This window comes from Ranitomeya variabilis, chromosome 4 (assembly GCF_051348905.1).
Source record: "Ranitomeya variabilis isolate aRanVar5 chromosome 4, aRanVar5.hap1, whole genome shotgun sequence".
In the NCBI taxonomy this organism is placed as follows: Eukaryota; Metazoa; Chordata; class Amphibia; order Anura; family Dendrobatidae; genus Ranitomeya; species Ranitomeya variabilis.
The window spans coordinates 189,992,908-190,011,033 of NC_135235.1; the positions used below are offsets into that span (position 1 = coordinate 189,992,908).

General features: G+C 42.0%; 1 protein-coding gene across 4 annotated transcripts in view; it reads right to left on the bottom strand.

The window, feature by feature from the left end:
* The window catches only part of ODAD1 (outer dynein arm docking complex subunit 1), a 346,929-nt gene that overhangs the window by 132,105 nt on the left and 196,698 nt on the right, over positions 1-18,126 (bottom strand). For all 4 annotated transcript variants that reach the window (XM_077259489.1, XM_077259486.1, XM_077259488.1 and 1 more), the window contains exons 6-8: positions 1,656-1,769; positions 1,443-1,510; positions 186-373 (exon numbers count right to left, since the gene is read on the bottom strand). In XM_077259489.1, the coding sequence (XP_077115604.1) occupies positions 186-373; positions 1,443-1,510; positions 1,656-1,769 (370 nt within the window). The remainder of the gene's footprint in view (positions 1-185; positions 374-1,442; positions 1,511-1,655; positions 1,770-18,126) is intronic.

The window sequence follows — 18,126 nt, forward strand, 5'->3', positions numbered from 1 at the left end:
CTAAAAAAACAGCAATTCTTTATAGGATCAAGTCTTTGCTTAACACATCGTGCCATGAACTTGCCACGAGCAGCCGTGTCCCAACTAATAAAGCAAGTTGTAGTATGACCATTCTCCGCCAGCAGACAGGCTCTTCTCCATTGAAAGAATGTAAGTGAATTACCATTAGGGTTTTTTACAAGTACCTCTCCTGCGGCGAGCGTCAAGCACTTCTTCACTGATTGAGCGTTCCTGAGTCTTAGTTCCCATAAACTCCTTCAGCCTGCGATCGTGATCAATAACACGTTGAAGCTCCTTAATCTCTGCCGTGTGCTGGTTCAGATCCTTTTCAGCTTTTTCCTTCATCTGCAGCATTTTGGTCTGGGCTTCATCCCTTCACAGCAAATATTAGGTGAAAAGAATATAACTTTACTTATTTTAACCCAAGAGCAACCATGTCAAGTAAATTTACGGTATGTGGTCACGGCAAGTGTATGAAGCAGGCTCAGGAATTAAGCCAGCACCATAACAGGCAGATGCCAGCTGTCTTACACAGCCAGCATCTGCCTGTAACACCAGTGCCAAGGTAAGCTGCTTCCACTACTATTTAACTATTCAAATGCCATTTTCAATCTCTAACAGCAGAATTTCAAGTTGGTGCCACTGCATCTGTAAAAGCCATTTTTTCCCCATTTTATAGCACATTATATGGTAAAGTTATAATAAATAATAATAATTTTATTTTATATAGTGCCAGCACTTTCCAATTAAGCGGGGACATAAGTTAAAGGTGTAATTCAAATCTACTTCTCCAGCAAATATGTATTGCTATGCTGGTAGACAAATAATAAAAGTTACAAGGGGGGCTAAAAAAGGGGAATAAGGGGAGTGAGAAGGAGAAGAAGGGGAGTAAAAAAGGGGAAGAAGGGGAGTAAAAGAGGGGAAGAAGGGGAGTAAGAAGGAGAGCAGGAAGGGGAGGGAAGAAAGGGAGTATAAAGAAGAAGGGGGAGTAAAAAAGGGGAAGAAGGGGATTAAGAAGAAGGTGAAGAAGGGGAGTAAAAAAGGGGAAGAAGGGGAGTAAGAAGAAGGGTAATAAAAATTGAAAGCTCAAAAATTGCAAAGTTCCTGGTCATAAAGGGGTTGAGAAAGGATTGTGAAAGTACAGCAAAATGTCATCAGGTGAAGGCAATCAGCATCATCGACCTCTTTCCAGAAAATGGCAGCGTGTCATAGGTAGGCTAAAAAGAATGTTTTCTTTTTGGTTCAATTTGCCCATTTTGACCAACTTTAGATTACTGATAGAATAGCGGTAGAATATATCGATTTAGCAGAATTCAGCTCCCTCTTCATACAGCAATGATGGTTCTAATGTAGATTTCGACTTAAATAAGCACAACGTACTTCCTAATACATTGGGAAAATAAATAAGAAAGATTTCTACTTCTGGTGGCCATGTACAGTACCTTGCATCATACGCCGCAGATGACTCATCAATCACAAAACCAATTTCCTTTCGGGTCTGAAGCAGTTCCTGAGAAGAATAAACAACAAATAAGTGTTACAGCACAGATCTAATCGGTTGTCTTCTGTATTATCCTAATTCTGTCAATTAGCATTTTCTGGAGGACAGGCAGCTTTTCACTTGAGCTTTTATCTTGTTCAGTTTTTGTGCTCACCTTTTCAAGTCTTTTATAAAGTTGGTCAAAACGAGACCGTTCAATTCTCAATATGTCAATCTCTTCTCTCATCTTGGAATTTTTCGACAGTTGCAAATTAAATTTAGTTGAAGCCTAGAAAGTGGAAAGAAAAAAATCAAGAGAAGGAAAATGCTGGGCAAATAATATATTGTATCTAGACGTGTCAAAACGGTCATTAATATCCACAGTCACATGTTGAAGGACTGCTATTAGAGATGAGAGAGAGAATCCGAGTAGAACTGTCTTCTACTCAAATTGGGCAAAAATCCACATTTGCCAAAATACAGATTTTTTGGTAATTTCTTTCCTCGCGGAACCAGCAAAATTGCTGCTGCTGGCCACCATTTCTCTGAACTTTATAGGTTGAAAATAAAAAATATCCTTCTACTCAACTCATCCCTCACCTCTCCGACCTCTCCTCTCCTAACCATCACCTGTCCGGACCTCACCACATCTTCTGACCACCATCACTTGTGCTGAAATCCCCAGGTCTCTCAGCTAGGGTAGGACTTCCAGGTCTGGAGGCTTGGGGTGGTTCTGTGCCTACAAGCCTAAGGTCACAGTTGAAATCATGTTGTCATAATGTCATGACGTTTTTCTCATTTGTGAAGGACCCTCCAGGCCTCAACACAGTCAAAAGTCCCAGTCTAACATGAGAGACCTGGGGTTTTCAGTGTGAGGAGCAGTGATTAGAAGATGCGACGAAGACATTACAGAGCAAAGGGGCCGAAGAGGAGAGAGGTAAGGTGAGTAGAAGAAATTTTAAAAAATTTGTACATCTTACAATTATTATGCTCTGTGATCTGGAGAGACCCCAGAGATTAATAAGGGATGATTAAAAATCGAATTTCCCAGAAAAATCTGTACGAACAGGTAAATACAAGATTTCCCTGATCCGCTCATATCTAGTTGTCACACATTTGGCCTTTTTGACACAAGCTCTGTACACAGATGATCTTTTAGCATAGCTCAAAGACCTTGCATTAAGTACACCAGCCTCATCAGGTCCAAGATATCTATTTAAAAATGTGAGCAGTTGTAAAATCTTGTGACAGATCAGCTTTAACCTTAATCAGCTTTAATCCTCTCGGGGGGGTATGTGTTTGTCCCTCACCTTCTTCCAAGAGCCATAACATTTTTTATTTTTCTGTGCACATTGATGTATGGAGGCTTGCTGAGCTGTCATTTTGGTTGACACGCTTCATCCTTCCATATAATGTATTGAAAAAATAAACCAGATCTAACACTTTGCACTGATGAAGGGCAGTATCCTGAAACTGTGTCTGCAAACTGAGATTCTGGCTTAGCTTTTAGCCTAATGTTATGGTCTGGTGATTAAGGAGCGACATGCGACTAGCTCTGAGCAGGTGGTAACTATACCGACCGCAGTTCCTAATCTTAACACAGACACTAGCAGTAGCCGTGGGATGTTCCTGTCACTACCTGGACACCTCGTCACAGCCGGAGATCTAGCCACCCCTAAAGGTAGAAGCAGGAAAGCTATCTTGCCTCAGAGAAAATCCCCAAAGGATAGGACAGCCCCCCACAAATAATGACTGTGAGAGGAGAAGGAAATGACATACGTAGTATGAAACAAGATTTAGCAAAGGAGGCCACTACTAGCTAGAAAGAATTAGTACAGGACAGAACGGTCAGTGCAGTCAGTAATAAAAACTAGAAAAAGTCCACCGCAGAGAAATGCAAAAATCTCCACACCTGACTAAAGGTGTGGAGGGCAAACTCTGCTGCCCAGAGCTTCCAGCTTAGCTGACAAGATACATACTGATAAGCTGGACAAATGAGCAAAACATAGAAAGTGCTAAACAACAAAGTCCACAACAAGTGAACTGCAAAAAGACAAGCAAGGACTTAGCTTTGCTGAAATGGTCAGAGTGACAGGGAAATCCTCAGAGAGCCATGACTCCAAGCTCAACAATTGACAACTGGCATTGAATTAGGGAAAAGGCCAGACTAATATAGCAGAGCCAGAAAGACGATCAGTGAAAACAGCTGCTGATGCTAAATCCAAGAAGCAGCCATACCACTAAAACCACAGGAGGGAGTCCAAGAGCAGAACTCACAAAAATGCTACTTATAACCACCGGAGGGAGCCCAAGAGCGGAATTCACAACAGCCTAAGTCATGTGGCAAGGCTTGATAAAGGGTCGATAATGTATTGAAAACAATCAACCAGATCTCACACTTTGCACTGATGAAGGGCAGTACCCTGAAACACTGTGTCTGCAAATTGAGATTCTGGCTTGGCTTTTATCCTAAGTCATATTGCAAGGCTCGTTAAAGGGTCGATAATGACCTTTAGGATCGCTACTACTAATATGTGGTGCTAGAGTTCTAGTCCTCTTCCTCTATGAAGAGGCATTTTGCATAGAAATGATTTGGCAACATGATTCTGAAGGTCAGTTTCATTATGGTGAAACTAAACTTATATTTATATACTGTATAGGTGCTGAACAAAAATTGTAAAATTTTGGAAAAAAAAAGTGTTTGATTTTCTGAAACTTGTAATGTTTTCATCTTTTTCAACAGTGGGAGCTGTGTGAGCACTTGTTTATATCACGGCAGTTTTTTGTTTGTACTATTCCATTTTGGGGTACATACTGTATGATGTTTTCATCACCTGTTATTGCATTTTTCCTCTTTTTTTTCAGTTTTCTGTAGATTTGCAGTAGCTAAAAAAGCTCTGCAATTCCGGCATTTCCTTGTTCTTTGCTTTATGCCATTCACTGTACAGGTTCAAACATTTTAGATTTCATAGACTGGACTTTCAGAAATGTGACGATACCAAAAATGCTATTTTGAGACTGAGAAAAAGGGAAGACTAGAACCTGTGATGGATTCACCACTTGTTCCATATACTGTAAGAATACCAGGTTGGTGGAGAGGACACCATTATGTGTAGATGTCACATATGACAATATACATCGTTCAAGCACTAACATTCTACTTTATGGACAGAGTGAAAAATTATGGTCTACCATGAAGTCCAGCCTGTGGCTGGGCTTCACAAGAGCCCCAAGATGGCAGTCATGGAGGCCTTTAGCAGGCACAACTCATAGTCAGCCCCCGATCATGTAAAATAGGCATGCAGGTCCTAACAGTATGTGGGTGGCTCCTAGTCTCCCCAAATCTCCACCTAATGGACTCATTTGTGTGATTTGGATGGTGAATGGCACTCCGTGGACTGCAGCCCAGGCAGAATTTTCAGGTTTTGAGTAGAGAGAACTTACAAACATGAAATAAGAGATCTCCAGCATGGCCTGTGTATCTTACAAAGCTGGGAAGTTTTCGTTGCAAGCATCCCAAATAAGGTAGACGCTAATTATGCTCAGTGAGGCTGTGATCAAATCTATATTCAAAGCAATATAATTATCTCATGAATCATTAGCTTGAAGTGTCAAAAATATGATGCAAGTAATTATTCTCCAAAAACGGATGGCATTTTTCAGTCTCAGGGTTATACTTCTCAGCTTGCGCTTACTGCACATGTTATAAAGTCTGTAATTACCGCATAGTTATTTTGTACTTTCTGTATCTTTTACATTAAGGGTAGAAATTATTGGTTTTCTTCTGCTGTGGCAGGTGGATATTCAGAAACACTGTAAAGCTGCAGGTGGCTCTGCGAGTCAGATCTGTCACACCCAGCTTCCCTCCAACGTTTATGCTGTGATCCTTAATGGCTCGATTAGAATATTATTAGCCTTTTAACGCAACACACAAACATTTTTTTTTGCATTTAAAGGGCAGCGTAGGCCAATGTTAAAGGACAATGTAGAAGGATGAGTATGACTGTTTTATGCCATTTCTGTGTTTTCTGTCTTCTTTATTGCTATTTCTCCGCTGACATGGTTCCTCTAATGCAAGTTACAGTTCCCATGATGCCACCGCAGGGGATTTCATCACATTGCTTTTACTCCTACATAATGGCAGCCAGTTATTGATCAGTTGTACTGCTATCCCCTGATTTATACATATGATTTCTCAGTGTATCCTATGTGGTGTATACAGCAATGTCACTGTCTCCTATGTGATATACACAGCAGTCTCACAGTATCCTATGTGATATCCACAGCAGTTTCAGTGTATCCGATGTGATGTATACAGCAGCCTCAATGTATCCTATGTGATGTATTTACAGCAGTCTCAGTGTCTCCTATGTGATGTATACAGCAGCCTCAGTGTATCCTATGTGATGTATTTACAGCAGTCTCAGTGTCTCCTATGTGATGTATACAGCAGCCTCAGTGTATCCTATGTGGTGTATTTACGGCGGTCTCAGTGTCTCCTATGTGATGTATACAGCAGAATGTCAGTACATCCTAAGTGATGTACACAGCATAATCTGAGTGTATATTATGTGATGTATACAGCCATCTCATTGTATCCTATGTGATGTATAAAGCAGAATATCAGTGTATTCTCTATGATGTATACATCAAAATCTCAGTATATCTTTTGTAATTTACACTAACAGTCTCCTTGTATCCTATGTGATGTATACAGTAAAACCTCAAATAAGCAATGTTGTGCCCAAACTTTTGCTTTGGACCATTTTCCCTTTTGTAATTTTTAAACTGTAAAAGCTAAAAATATATATATTTTTGCCTAAAATACAAAGGAAATGTATCATCTTGAACTTTAGACCTTTTAGAGATCATTTCATCTTCAACTTGCTTAACTGTTCATAATAACAATAATTTTGACCAAATAATGAATAATATTTTTCACATTTCTCTGTTTTAATCTATTATTTAACATTTTCCCTAGTTTATCTCTCACATGACACACTCCAGCATGATCCTTCTATAGAGTCTAAGAATATTCCCCAAAGACTTAAATTTTAATTTATGAGCATACAAAGTTTAACTTGATGGTTTTCAAGTCTGTACTCTTTTTCTCTAATGTCTAAAGTTCTTCATTTCATTTGATAACTGATGGACTCATTTATTACAGTGTTGTCTTATTACTGTTTTATGTGTTCCACAGTATACAGTATATACTGAAACTTCTGGAGTATCATCAAAATAATGTTGTGCGGACTCTTTAATACACTTCTGAGCATCATCAAGGGATAACAGCTCCAGCCTTAAAAGGGTTGTCTATTCTTCATTCTTCAGGAGCACACAGCTTCCTTGCTTGCTGCAGGCACGGTGTGCTTCTGATGATTGACAGTATGCACCAGCACCATGGTTGCGCCACTGGTCTGATTAGTGATAGAGTGATATTGATTCACATCATGGCATTTTCCAGTCAAAAATTCCAAAGCTGTATTAATTCATGTAAATCAAAATGTGTACCTACTTGAATAATTAAAGCTTTGCAATTTTCAATTGGAATATGCTGTGACGCGAATCAATTTTACTCAATTAAGATGTTTGTTTAGTGAACTCCCTCTAGATCCACGCCTAGCCATGCCAGGCTCAGCCACCACTCTGTGTATAGATTGCGGCGGATGTAACCACGCCCCTGGGACTGACTAACAGCCAGCACTAATGCTGTCAGTCAGTGCTGGGGGCGCAGTTACAGCCATTGTTCTCCTTACACAAATCGGTGAATGAGCCCACGCCAGCGCCACCCCTATGACTGGAAGCTGAGCGCTGTTGGGAGGAATAGAGTTCTTTTCCTCCTGGCAGCGGTGCTCTAAGTGCGTGCACCCGGGCAGGTTCAGAATGCTACTAAGCTGCAGATTAATCCCATATCTGTAGGTTAAAAGCATTTTTTAACGTGACAAATTCCCTTTAAACTATAGAATTGAAAATGTCTCCTTTATTTAAAACAGATTTTTAATATGAGGTAAAATTGAAAAATTGCTTATTTGGTTCTTGCTTGACCCACAATTGCAACTCATTACCTGTCCACAGGATATGTCATAAGTGCCTGATTAGTTTGAATTTGGGAAAAAAACGTGGACTTATTCTGCGCTGCTGAATAACTGAAGATCCGGGTATATTATATAAAATGTGGTATTTCCTGATGAAGAAGTCTCACTATTTTGAAACACATTGAATAAAACCACATTTTATATAATATACCTGGATCTTCAATTATTCAGCAGCGCAGAATAAGTCCACATTATTTTCCAAATTTCTATGTGTATGGTGGCCGTTACTGGACCTGTGGATCTGCTGCAGTGAATATCTCCTATAAGCTTAATTTATAGCTCCATCTGGTGAGTACAATTTGATTGTATTAAACCAGTTGTATCTTGGATAAGACCCTATTTGCGCTATTTTATCCAGCAGCACCTATTTGATTAGTTTGAATGGCGCGGCTCTCAGGCTACCTATCCATTTATTGTCTATGGGACTGTGTGACAGTGGGGGGTGTGGACCCGCTGTGCCACTGGTCGGGCTTACCCTGGAAGGGCGTAACAAAGTGACTTCACTAGAACCTCTGATGGTAAATATAGGCTCAGGCCATTAAGGTAGTCACCAGTTGACACTCTAGGGCAGTCCCTGGACCTGCAACAGCTGACCAACGGGTCAAAGGCAAAATACAAGGCACAGAAGGTGAAGATAGAGATGTGGTCCGAAAGTCTGAAGTGAGGGCGGGAAGCACAGATTCCAAATACGAAGCTGGGGTCAGGAGCAGAGAGATCAGACAAAACTAATAAATAAGCCAGGTCGGTTACAGGAGAGTCTAAGCAATAAAGCACCTTGACAGGGAACTAGTGACTAATTGCAACTACGAGCTTAATTCAGGCATGGTGTGGCGAGAGGAGCTGTCTAATATATCCACTGTTGTCAAAGGGGTAAGCCAGGGAAGCAAAACTCTGCAAGACAAAGTTTTGCTGCGTGGAGACTCTACAGCAACAAGAGGATGTAACAGTGCTGGATGTGTTGCCTAAGGCAGCTCAGTGAGATAGCTTGACACTTGGAGGAGCAGAGCGGTGCACGCAGTGAGTAAGACAGCTCTTACAAGTCATCAGCATGACAGACTGATGGAGGTAGCTAAATACTATTACTCTAAATCTCCTTTGACAGCTAGAATGCGTCTATGGGTACTATTTCACTATTCGAGGAGTTATGTAACTAAACTGTATTTATCTACTGGATGCTGCACGCATTATACATTAGTGCTGAATGTGTCTAGAACAAGTGCAAAGTGAATGTATTAAACTTTTTTTGTAATACAATGTATTGTGAAAAGTAAAAAAGAAGGTGCTATCTTTTTTGGAGTTTTTTACCTAACAGCACATATCAGGAAAATTCTGACCTTTTAAATTCATGTCAAGTTTAGGAGTTTGAAATCTGCATCTACAGTAGTGTTAAAGTCTCTGGCCATATTAAGATGGATTGTGGCATTATTTCTCATGATTTTAATTATCATTCTGGAGAACTTCAGCTGACCTTTGTTTGGGGCAAAAATGTTAACAAGCGAATAAGCTTGACTGTCAATAACACATTTAAGAAGGATAAATCTACCCTGTGGATCTAGGAGATGATCTTGACAAGTAAACTGAAATACCTGCTTGGAGGCAATCACCACTTACGCCTTTCCTACTACTCCAGTTGCATAATAAATATTGCCTGTGAGTAAATCTAAAATTGTTTTTTCAAGAGGTGAGTTTTCTAACTGAAGGCTATATGAAAGCCTGCTTTTGCCGTCTGTTCCCATTCTTTTAAGGGGATTTAGATTGTCAATTTTTTTATTTAGAAATGCTGAGTATTAACCCCAAGTATAATAAATATTGAAGAGAACCTAACATCAGCAGAACCCACTTGATTATAATTATAATAATTGATTAAGAATTAGACTCCACAAAATAATTGCAATTATGACAAACAAAATGAAAAAATATACAGAAAAATTATTTTTAGGGAGCAAGAGATTTAGGCTAAGTGCACACGTCAGGATTTCTTGCAGATATTTCCTGAGCAAAAGCGGACATTTTCTGCAAGAAATCCCCAAGCGCTTTTTTCGTGTTTTTCTCGCGTTTTTTGGTGGGGTTTTTTGCGGATTTTTTGCGTTTTTTCCAGAGATTTCCCAATGCAATAATATAGTGGGAAATCCGCAAAAAATCAGCAAAATTAATGAACATGCTGCGTTTTTTACCTCGATGTGTTTTTTTTCGCGGAAAAAAACGCAACATGTGCACAAAAATTGCGGAATGCATTTTAATGTTGGGATGCATATGTATGCTCTTTTTATGCGTTTTTATTGCGTTTTTATAGAGAAAAAATGCGGAAAAAAAGTGAAAAATCCGCAAAGTGTGTACACAGCCTTATGACATTTTCTAAAACTCATCTGTTGAGCCAGCACATGATTTTGCTTTGGTGGACATTAAAGGGTTTGTCTGATACATATAATGCTCTTAAATATATACCTATCTATAATCACTAAACACTTTTGTAATTTGCCTAACCATGACATACAAAGCCATCCACAACCTGTCTCCTCCATATAGTCCATGAGCCAAGAACCAAATTTGACGATATCGGTACCAAGCGGAGTGACTAATTCTCTTTGGTATTTTTAGGTAGATGCATGTCTGTAGTTTATTTTTTGATATGATAGCCCTTACATATACGTAGCTTATTAACCCCTTCAGCCCTAGGCCTATTTGTACCCAAGTGCCTAAGCCAATCTGACCTGTGCCACTTCATGGGCTAATAACTTTGGAACGCTTTCACCTATCCAAGCCATTCTGAGATTGTTTTCTCGTGACATATTGTACTTCACGTCAGTGCTAAATGGGAGTCAATATATTTTACCTTTCTATATAAAAAAATGCTAAATATTCGGAAATTTTGGAAAAATCGGCAATTTTTTAACTTTGAAATTCTCTGCTTTTTACAAAAATACTGATACCCCCCATAATAGTTATTAATTTACACTCCCCACATGTTTACTTCATATTGGCATCATTTTGAAAATGAAACCTTATTGTTTTACGACGTAATAGGGCTTATAGTTTTATGCGCAATTTTTCACATTTACAGCAAAACCCACTTTTCAAAGGACCAAGTCACTTCTGAAGTCACTTTAAGGGGCTTACATAACAGAAACCACCCATAAATTACCCCATTTTGCAAACTACACCCCTCAAGCTGTTCAAAACTCATTTTTAAAAACTGTTAACCCTTTAGGTGTTCCACAGGAATTTTAGCATGAGCCAAGAACCAAATATGACGATATCGGTACCACCCGGAGTGACTAGATGTAGTATTTGTAACAAAATTTAATCCAAGTTATGTAAATACACACTGAACATGTCATGTGCATATATATATATATATATATATATATATATATATATATATATATATGTTACTCCATAATATCTTCAACATCGGACTCTGAATCTGACTGTTGTTCTACTGGCTCGTCTTCAGTACCCTTGTTCTGGCATGTCTGTAATCTGCACATGTCTGTGCACTTCAGGCCATTGCTGAGGCAAGTACACTGAGGAAGTTCACATGACCGCACACACTTGCAGGACAGTAGCTGTATAATAGCTTCTGGTGCTGGTGCCCCTTGCATCCACTTGACAACAAGCTTTCCGTCGTTATCTATCATCCAACCGCAGTCTGTTGGGTTTGCAACCCATGGCTGGCTCTGCAGACTTCTCCTCCAGATCGCAGCCTGGTAGTTTGCACGCAGTGCATGCATGAAAAGGCAGTCCTGGCAAGGAGGGAGTTGACTTGACTCTACCACTCCACGTCTGGCACAGAACAGCTGATAACGGAGCCTGTTTACCTCAGTTGTTTGGGTAGTTGGCAGGTACATGTGGCAGGTGATTTCCTGTAACTTCTCAAAAAGTTCGGTAGACACTTCCCATGAACGACCAACTTCCTGAAAGGCATCCTGGTATGTCTTGTTCATCTTCAACTGCTTGAGTGTCGTCATCTTCCCACGGCCAGCGAATGCACTGACGGTGTCACAGCCTGTAAATGCATGCATACCAATCAATGAATCACATACGCTGCCTCCCAATGTTCGGCTCAGAGTGGTGATATCCAGGAATCTTGTCCGGTTCTGTGTACCGCATTTCTGGAACAGGTGGGATGGGATTTTGTGGCACATGCCCAGACACAGGACCATGACATCAGTATCCTCCGAAGTGATGATGACCGACTTGTAACCAGATTCTGCTGCATGAAGAGCATGGAGAAGGAGGCGTGTGTCTGCTTCTTCTTGATTTGACTTAAGGTCAGCAGCCTCTTCCCACTGTTCTTTGGTGATCTTAAAGCAGAGCTGCTCACATGTGACATACAGCTCCTTCTCCTCAAGCTTCTCCCTGTGGTGTTTCGCCTTCCATTCTTCTACCAGAAACTTTATGAGACTTGCCTTGTTGGAGGAACTACTTAGAAGCTTTTTCCACTGCTGGATGTTGTGCCCATGTTGAATGTTCTTGAAATGGATCCCTGTGCCTTCATATCTGTTGACTCTTTCTGTATCTTTGATGGATGTCTCCTTGTAGACGTCAAAGACAATATCAATGCGCTTGCTCTTAGCACCCTCATGGATAGCGCGACTCATTGCTGTGCCTGCTAGCTGGCCAAATGTTGCATTGTTTCCCTTCAGTTTCTGAACCAGGCTCATCCCATCAATGATGGTTGCAGAGGGCTCGGGGATCACTTCTGCAGGACGAGCATTCCTCTCCAACTCCCTTGCGAGGGCAGCCTTGTTGGTCTTGCGGATAGACCCATCACCATTGGCAAGTGCCCATGGCAATGGACCCAGGGGATGAGTCAAGACATCACTCATTTGTAGCTTTCTGTTCTCAGCTACAAGTATCATCTGGCCAAATAGGTTTCTGTCAGCCTTCAAAATTACCTCCTTGCCAAGACCTTGTCTGCGTGTCTTCATTTGGATGTTAGAGAACGTTTTAAGTTTGTTCTTCGTCATCTTGTCATGAAACAATGTAGTTGGCTTATCGGTACCCAAACGCTCATCCTTGAATGTTTGATATGCATCCTCTCCTATACTGTATGCCCCTTGAAGGTCTTTGGCTACATCTGGTGGTGCTACAGTCGCTGTTGACAAACTGATAAGTTCACCATTATGCTCTTTGTTGAAGGGGTTCACCCAACCTGTCTCCAGCAGTTGAACGAAAGATTGGACATCGGCTTCATCTCTTCTAATCCTAGACACCTGTAGGTCTGAATGGCTGAAGTCAGTATATTGTTGGCCTACCAGGGCCCTCAGCTGCCTCAAGTACATACTGCGGTACTCTGATGTCAGGTAGAACCTGGAAACAGCTCCAACTTTGAGGCTGAAGCCTTTTGTGCCCCCTGGTGTCTGGGTGTCTTTGTTGATTGTCTCTTCAATGGTCTGGTCCACAGGAATTCGTCCAAAAGGATTCTTGCTACCGATCTGGACCGAAAAGCCACCTTGCATGAAGTATTCATGGACCTCTGGGTGTTCTATGGGCAGCCGAGACATTGTGGCATAGTAATAGGTTAGGTATCGGGCATAGTTGACCTTGTCATAGGCAAAACACCATGGTATCATCTGTCGGATTGCTCCTAGGTGAAGCATCCAGTTGCCTTCTCTTGAAGCTCGAACCAGGGCCAGCATGGTCTCGACCATGTCCAAGTATGACATCCAGAATGCTGAGAGTTGTTCATTTCTGAGGGTCTCAAGATAAACTTGAAAGAGCTTCAGGGTAAGTGTGCAAGATTCATTATCCAAGAGCTTTTCGAAGGATCCCTGCGACACACTGATGCGAAAGTTTGTGATGTTCTTCAGTGTTTCATCCAGATGGTGAAGGTCCCTTGCATGGTTTTCTTCTAGCCATGGAAGGAAGTTTTTCCATGCAAGCCTCATAAGTGCTTCATAGACCAGCTTGTGTAGTCTCACTGCTCTGTTGTACCTCCGGCCGTCCATCACTCCAGACACTGATCCTTCAGCGATTACACCGGATTCAACACACAGATCTCTAAGGCCTGCATCCTGAAATCTGTTCCCTATGATAGAGAGGAGATTACAGATTGTGTGGAAGACACCCATTCTAATTATAATGTTCTTGAACTTCTCCTGTTTCCAGATAACCTCGGCAGCTTTGGCATAGAGTGCTTGATCAAACACACACACAATTCTGTTAAGCTTCAGGGTCTGCATGATGGCATGTGTTTGCTCCAAGACTTCATTCACAGTGGACATGGCTGTTGCAGGAGCATTGATAGTGGGCAGGTAGCTTACAGTGTCCTGGGCCACTACAATGTCGCTGCGGATTTTTATGTTGAACCCAGTCCAACTGCTGGTGGTCTGATCCTCATGGTCTGACATTCTAGCCAGAAGCCAGATATGGTTTTTGGTTTTTGAATCCTGGACCTCCTTGGTAGTGTTAACATTCGAAGTCTCAATCCTGGGTGGCTCTCCCCGCTGCCCAACATTGTATATCGGTAGCATTAATTCTGTCAGAGTTATGCTTCTTTTCTTCGACTTGGTTACATCTGGCAGGACTTTCTTTGTCACAGAGCATGCAACATTGGACTGAACAGCAATGCCATTGACTCTATGAGATGTACCTGCTCCACTTAGTGTCTCCTCAAGTCTGTCAATGTTATCCCAGGCCAGGGTTGTGAACACACCTGGGTAGATACTTGCTGGCATTGGGATGTCATCCTTTGAACATTCCAACTTCTGGATACAAAGGGCTGTATCGATCTCCTCAGCCATTGAATATGACACACAGTGGCCAAGACGATTCAGAGTTCGAATCAGTTCTGTATTGCCGGTCAAAGACTTAACTGCAAAGGATAGCAGTACGTGCTTTGGTGGCTTTGTCTTTCCATTGGTAACAGCAAAAACCAAGTCACTGCCGAAGGATGTGGCAAGACGTTGAGCTCTTTCACAGGTAGTTTGGCACTCACAATCTCCTGTAAGCAGGGTTTGCAGGAATTGAGTGACTAATGCAGGAACGACATTCTGATCTGTATTGGGAGGCCATGGCTGACTCACATCTTGCTTCTTGATCTCATTCCTTAGCTGCATTGCTGCTTTGGTTACGATATCTCCAGAGTTAGCAGCTCTTGCTTCTTGCAGATCTTTTGTCATGCTGTGTACTTGCCGGACAAGGTCGTCCATTGATAGGCTACATGGATAGACTAGAAGCTTACCTTTCTCATCTGAGAGAAAGCGGAGTGATTCCCCAATCTCTGTTTCAAGTTTTCGTCGAACATGTTTCTTTGTCGATGGTTTCAGTTGGATGATACCACGGGATATCATTAATCTCTCAAGCCTAGATGTGAGGTTTATCATAGGCAGTACTTCTGGGTTTGGGAACAATTTAGTCCTTATATACAAGAAGAGTTCTTCAAGGGCCTCTTTCTCTGCCTCTTCGTAGCGTACTTCCTCGCTTTCGACCTGATTTTCAGCTGCACTAGACCTACAGGCCACTTGGGAATCATCTTTTGTGAATAGTTTGTAGCACGACTTGTGGTAGTGCCCCTCTGCAGCAACAAGGTCTCTGCTAAGTAAACCAAGTATTCTCTGTGTGCCTTTCCTTATCGCTGCTCTGCGGATCATCTCATCTGCTCGTAGCTCAACACACTGGACAATTGGCTCCCTTGTTTGTTTTCCTTTTAGGTACTTGCTTGACTTCTCACAGAAGATACATACTTTGGCATACACCCTGCTATCACTGGGGGCACCCCTCGGTAGCTTCCTCATGGAGATTTTGCTTGCTGTTTCGACATTGACACCCTTGCCAAGGATAGAATCCAGTGACTTCTTCATTGTAAAGATACTACGACATTTACGGTGATATTGTATGTGTGGTATTTCTCCTTCTTCAAGGCCCTTAGCTGCTACCAGGACTGATTCATGCTGCCTGATCTCTGCAGCCCTAAGCAATGTTTTCCAGGAGTCCAAATCCTTAAGGGACGCCAGATCATCGCTGTCATCATTAGAGCAGTGTATGATACAGTCGATCCGTGATTTCTTCCTTGCTGGTACTTCCATCATGCCGTTAGATAGTCAGTAAACACCTGCAAACACAAAGAAAAACATTAAAATTTTATTTACCGTATTTCCTGGCGTATAAGACGACTTTTTAGCCATGAAAAACATGGCTCCAAGAGGGCGGTTGTCTTATACGCCGAATACAGCCGCCGGGGGGAAAGGCCGCCGCGCAGGGAAGGAGGAGGCAGGGGCCCACCTTCATGAGGCGCTCGTTCTTAGAGCTGGGAGCGCTGGTGCTAGGTGACTGTTCCCCCTCTCTCCACAAGTTCCTTACCAGCAGCAGCACACAGTACAGGACTACAGGACCTGTGGTGATGTCACGGCCATGTGATCAGTCACAAGCCTGGGAGGTGTCAGCCTCTACAGAGGGAGATAGGAGCTCTGCAGAGAAGACCGGAGAGTCCTGTTCAGCACAGAACGTGTATGTGTCAGTGTGTGTGCGTGTGTTGGGGCACCTCAGGGTGTCTTCAAATGTGACATAGCCCCCTAGATTTCTTCCAGTAAAATTTGCACTCCAAAAGTCATTTGGCGCTCCTTCCCTTCCGAGGCCTGCCGTTCCCCAATACTGCAGTGTACGACAACATATCGGGTGTTGTTGTGTTCGGGAGAGATTGGTGAACAAATAGTGGGGTGCATTTTTTGCTGGTACACCTCTTAAAAATAAAAAAATGAGCCTAAAATGACACCTTCATGTAAAAAATGCACTTTTTCCATTTTCTCAACCAAGTGTTTCCAACTACTGTGAAACACTGGTTGGGTCAAAGTGGTCACTATACCCCCTAAAAGATTCCTTGGGGGTGTAGTTTCCAAAATAGGGTCACTTTTTGGGGTTTCCACTGTGGGGGTACCTCAGGCAGCCTTCAAATGTGACATGGCCCCCTAGATTTCTTCCAGTGAATCCGCCACCCAAAAACCACATAGCGCTCCTTCCGTGTTGAGCTGTGCTGTGTGCCCATACTTTAGTTTACGAGTACATGTGGGGTGTTTCTATAAACTGCAGAATTAGGGTAACCAAGTTTGGGTTTGCCGTTAACCCTTGCTAGGTTGCAGGTAAAATTGGATTACAATGTAATATCTGGAAAAAAAATGAAATTTTGAAATTTCGCCTTCATTCTGCTAAAATTCCTGTGGAACACCTAAAGGGTTAACAGTTTTTAAAAATGAGTTTTGAACAGCTTGAGGGGTGTAGTTTGCAAAATGGGGTAATTTATGGGTGGTTTCTGTTATGTAAGCCCCTTAAAGTGACTTCAGAAGTGACTTGGTCCTTTGAAAAGTGGGTTTTGCTGTAAATGTGAAAAATTGCGCATAAAACTATAAGCCCTATTACGTCGTAAAACAATAAGGTTTCATTTTCAAAATGATGCCAATATGAAGTAAACATGTGGGGAGTGTAAATTAATAACTATTATGGGGGGTATCAGTATTTTTGTAAAAAGCAGAGAATTTCAAAGTTAAAAAATTGCCGATTTTTCCAAAATTTCCGAATATTTAGCATTTTTTTATATAGAAAGGTAAAATATATTGACTCCCATTTAGCACTGACGTGAAGTACAATATGTCACGAGAAAACAATCTCAGAATGGCTTGGATAGGTGAAAGCGTTCCAAAGTTATTAGCCCATGAAGTGGCACAGGTCAGATTGGCTTAGGCACTTGGGTACAAATAGGCCTAGGGCTGAAGGGGTTAATAAGCTACGTATATGTAAGGGCTATCATATCAAAAAATAAACTACAGACATGCATCTACCTAAAAATACCAAAGAAAATTAGTCACTCCGGGTGGTACCGATATCTGGCCCGGCTCATGGACTAATACATCTGTGACCTCGTCTCCCGGTACTTTCCTGCACGCAACCTCCTCACAAGATCTCCTTCTCTACTCCGCTCTTATCTCCTCTTCCCACAATCGCATGTAAGATTTCTCTTGCGTATCGCCCCTACTCTGGAACTCTCTACCCGAACATATCAAACTGTCGCCTACCATCGAAACCTTCCAAAAAAACCTGAAGACCTACTCTTACGGCAAGCCTACAACCTGCAGTAACCACTAGGGTTGAGCGAAACAGGTCGTTCATTTTCATAAGTCGCCGACTTTTGGCAAAGTCGGCGTCTCATGAAACCCGACCCGATCCCTGTGCGGGGTCGGCCATGCGGTACGCGATCTTGGCGGCAAAGTCGCGTTTCGTATGACGCGTTTAGCGCCATTTTTTCAGCCAATGAATGAGCGTGGGCAGAGTGATGACATAGGTCTTAGGGAAGTGAACGCCTATCGTCATGTTATCGCTTGTGCGCAGTAGGGATTTGGAATGTGCAATACGAAATTTTCTGTGCTGGGACGGAGGAGGAGGAGGAGGAGGAGGAGGAGGAGGAAAAAAAAAAATTTCTTCATTGGGTTTCGTGTTTCGGCCGAAACCCGACTTTTCACGGTGGTCGGCCGATTTCACTCGACTCGACTTTTAAGACAGTCGGGTTTCACAAAACCCGACTCGACCCTAAAAAACTAAAGGTCGCTCAACCCTAGT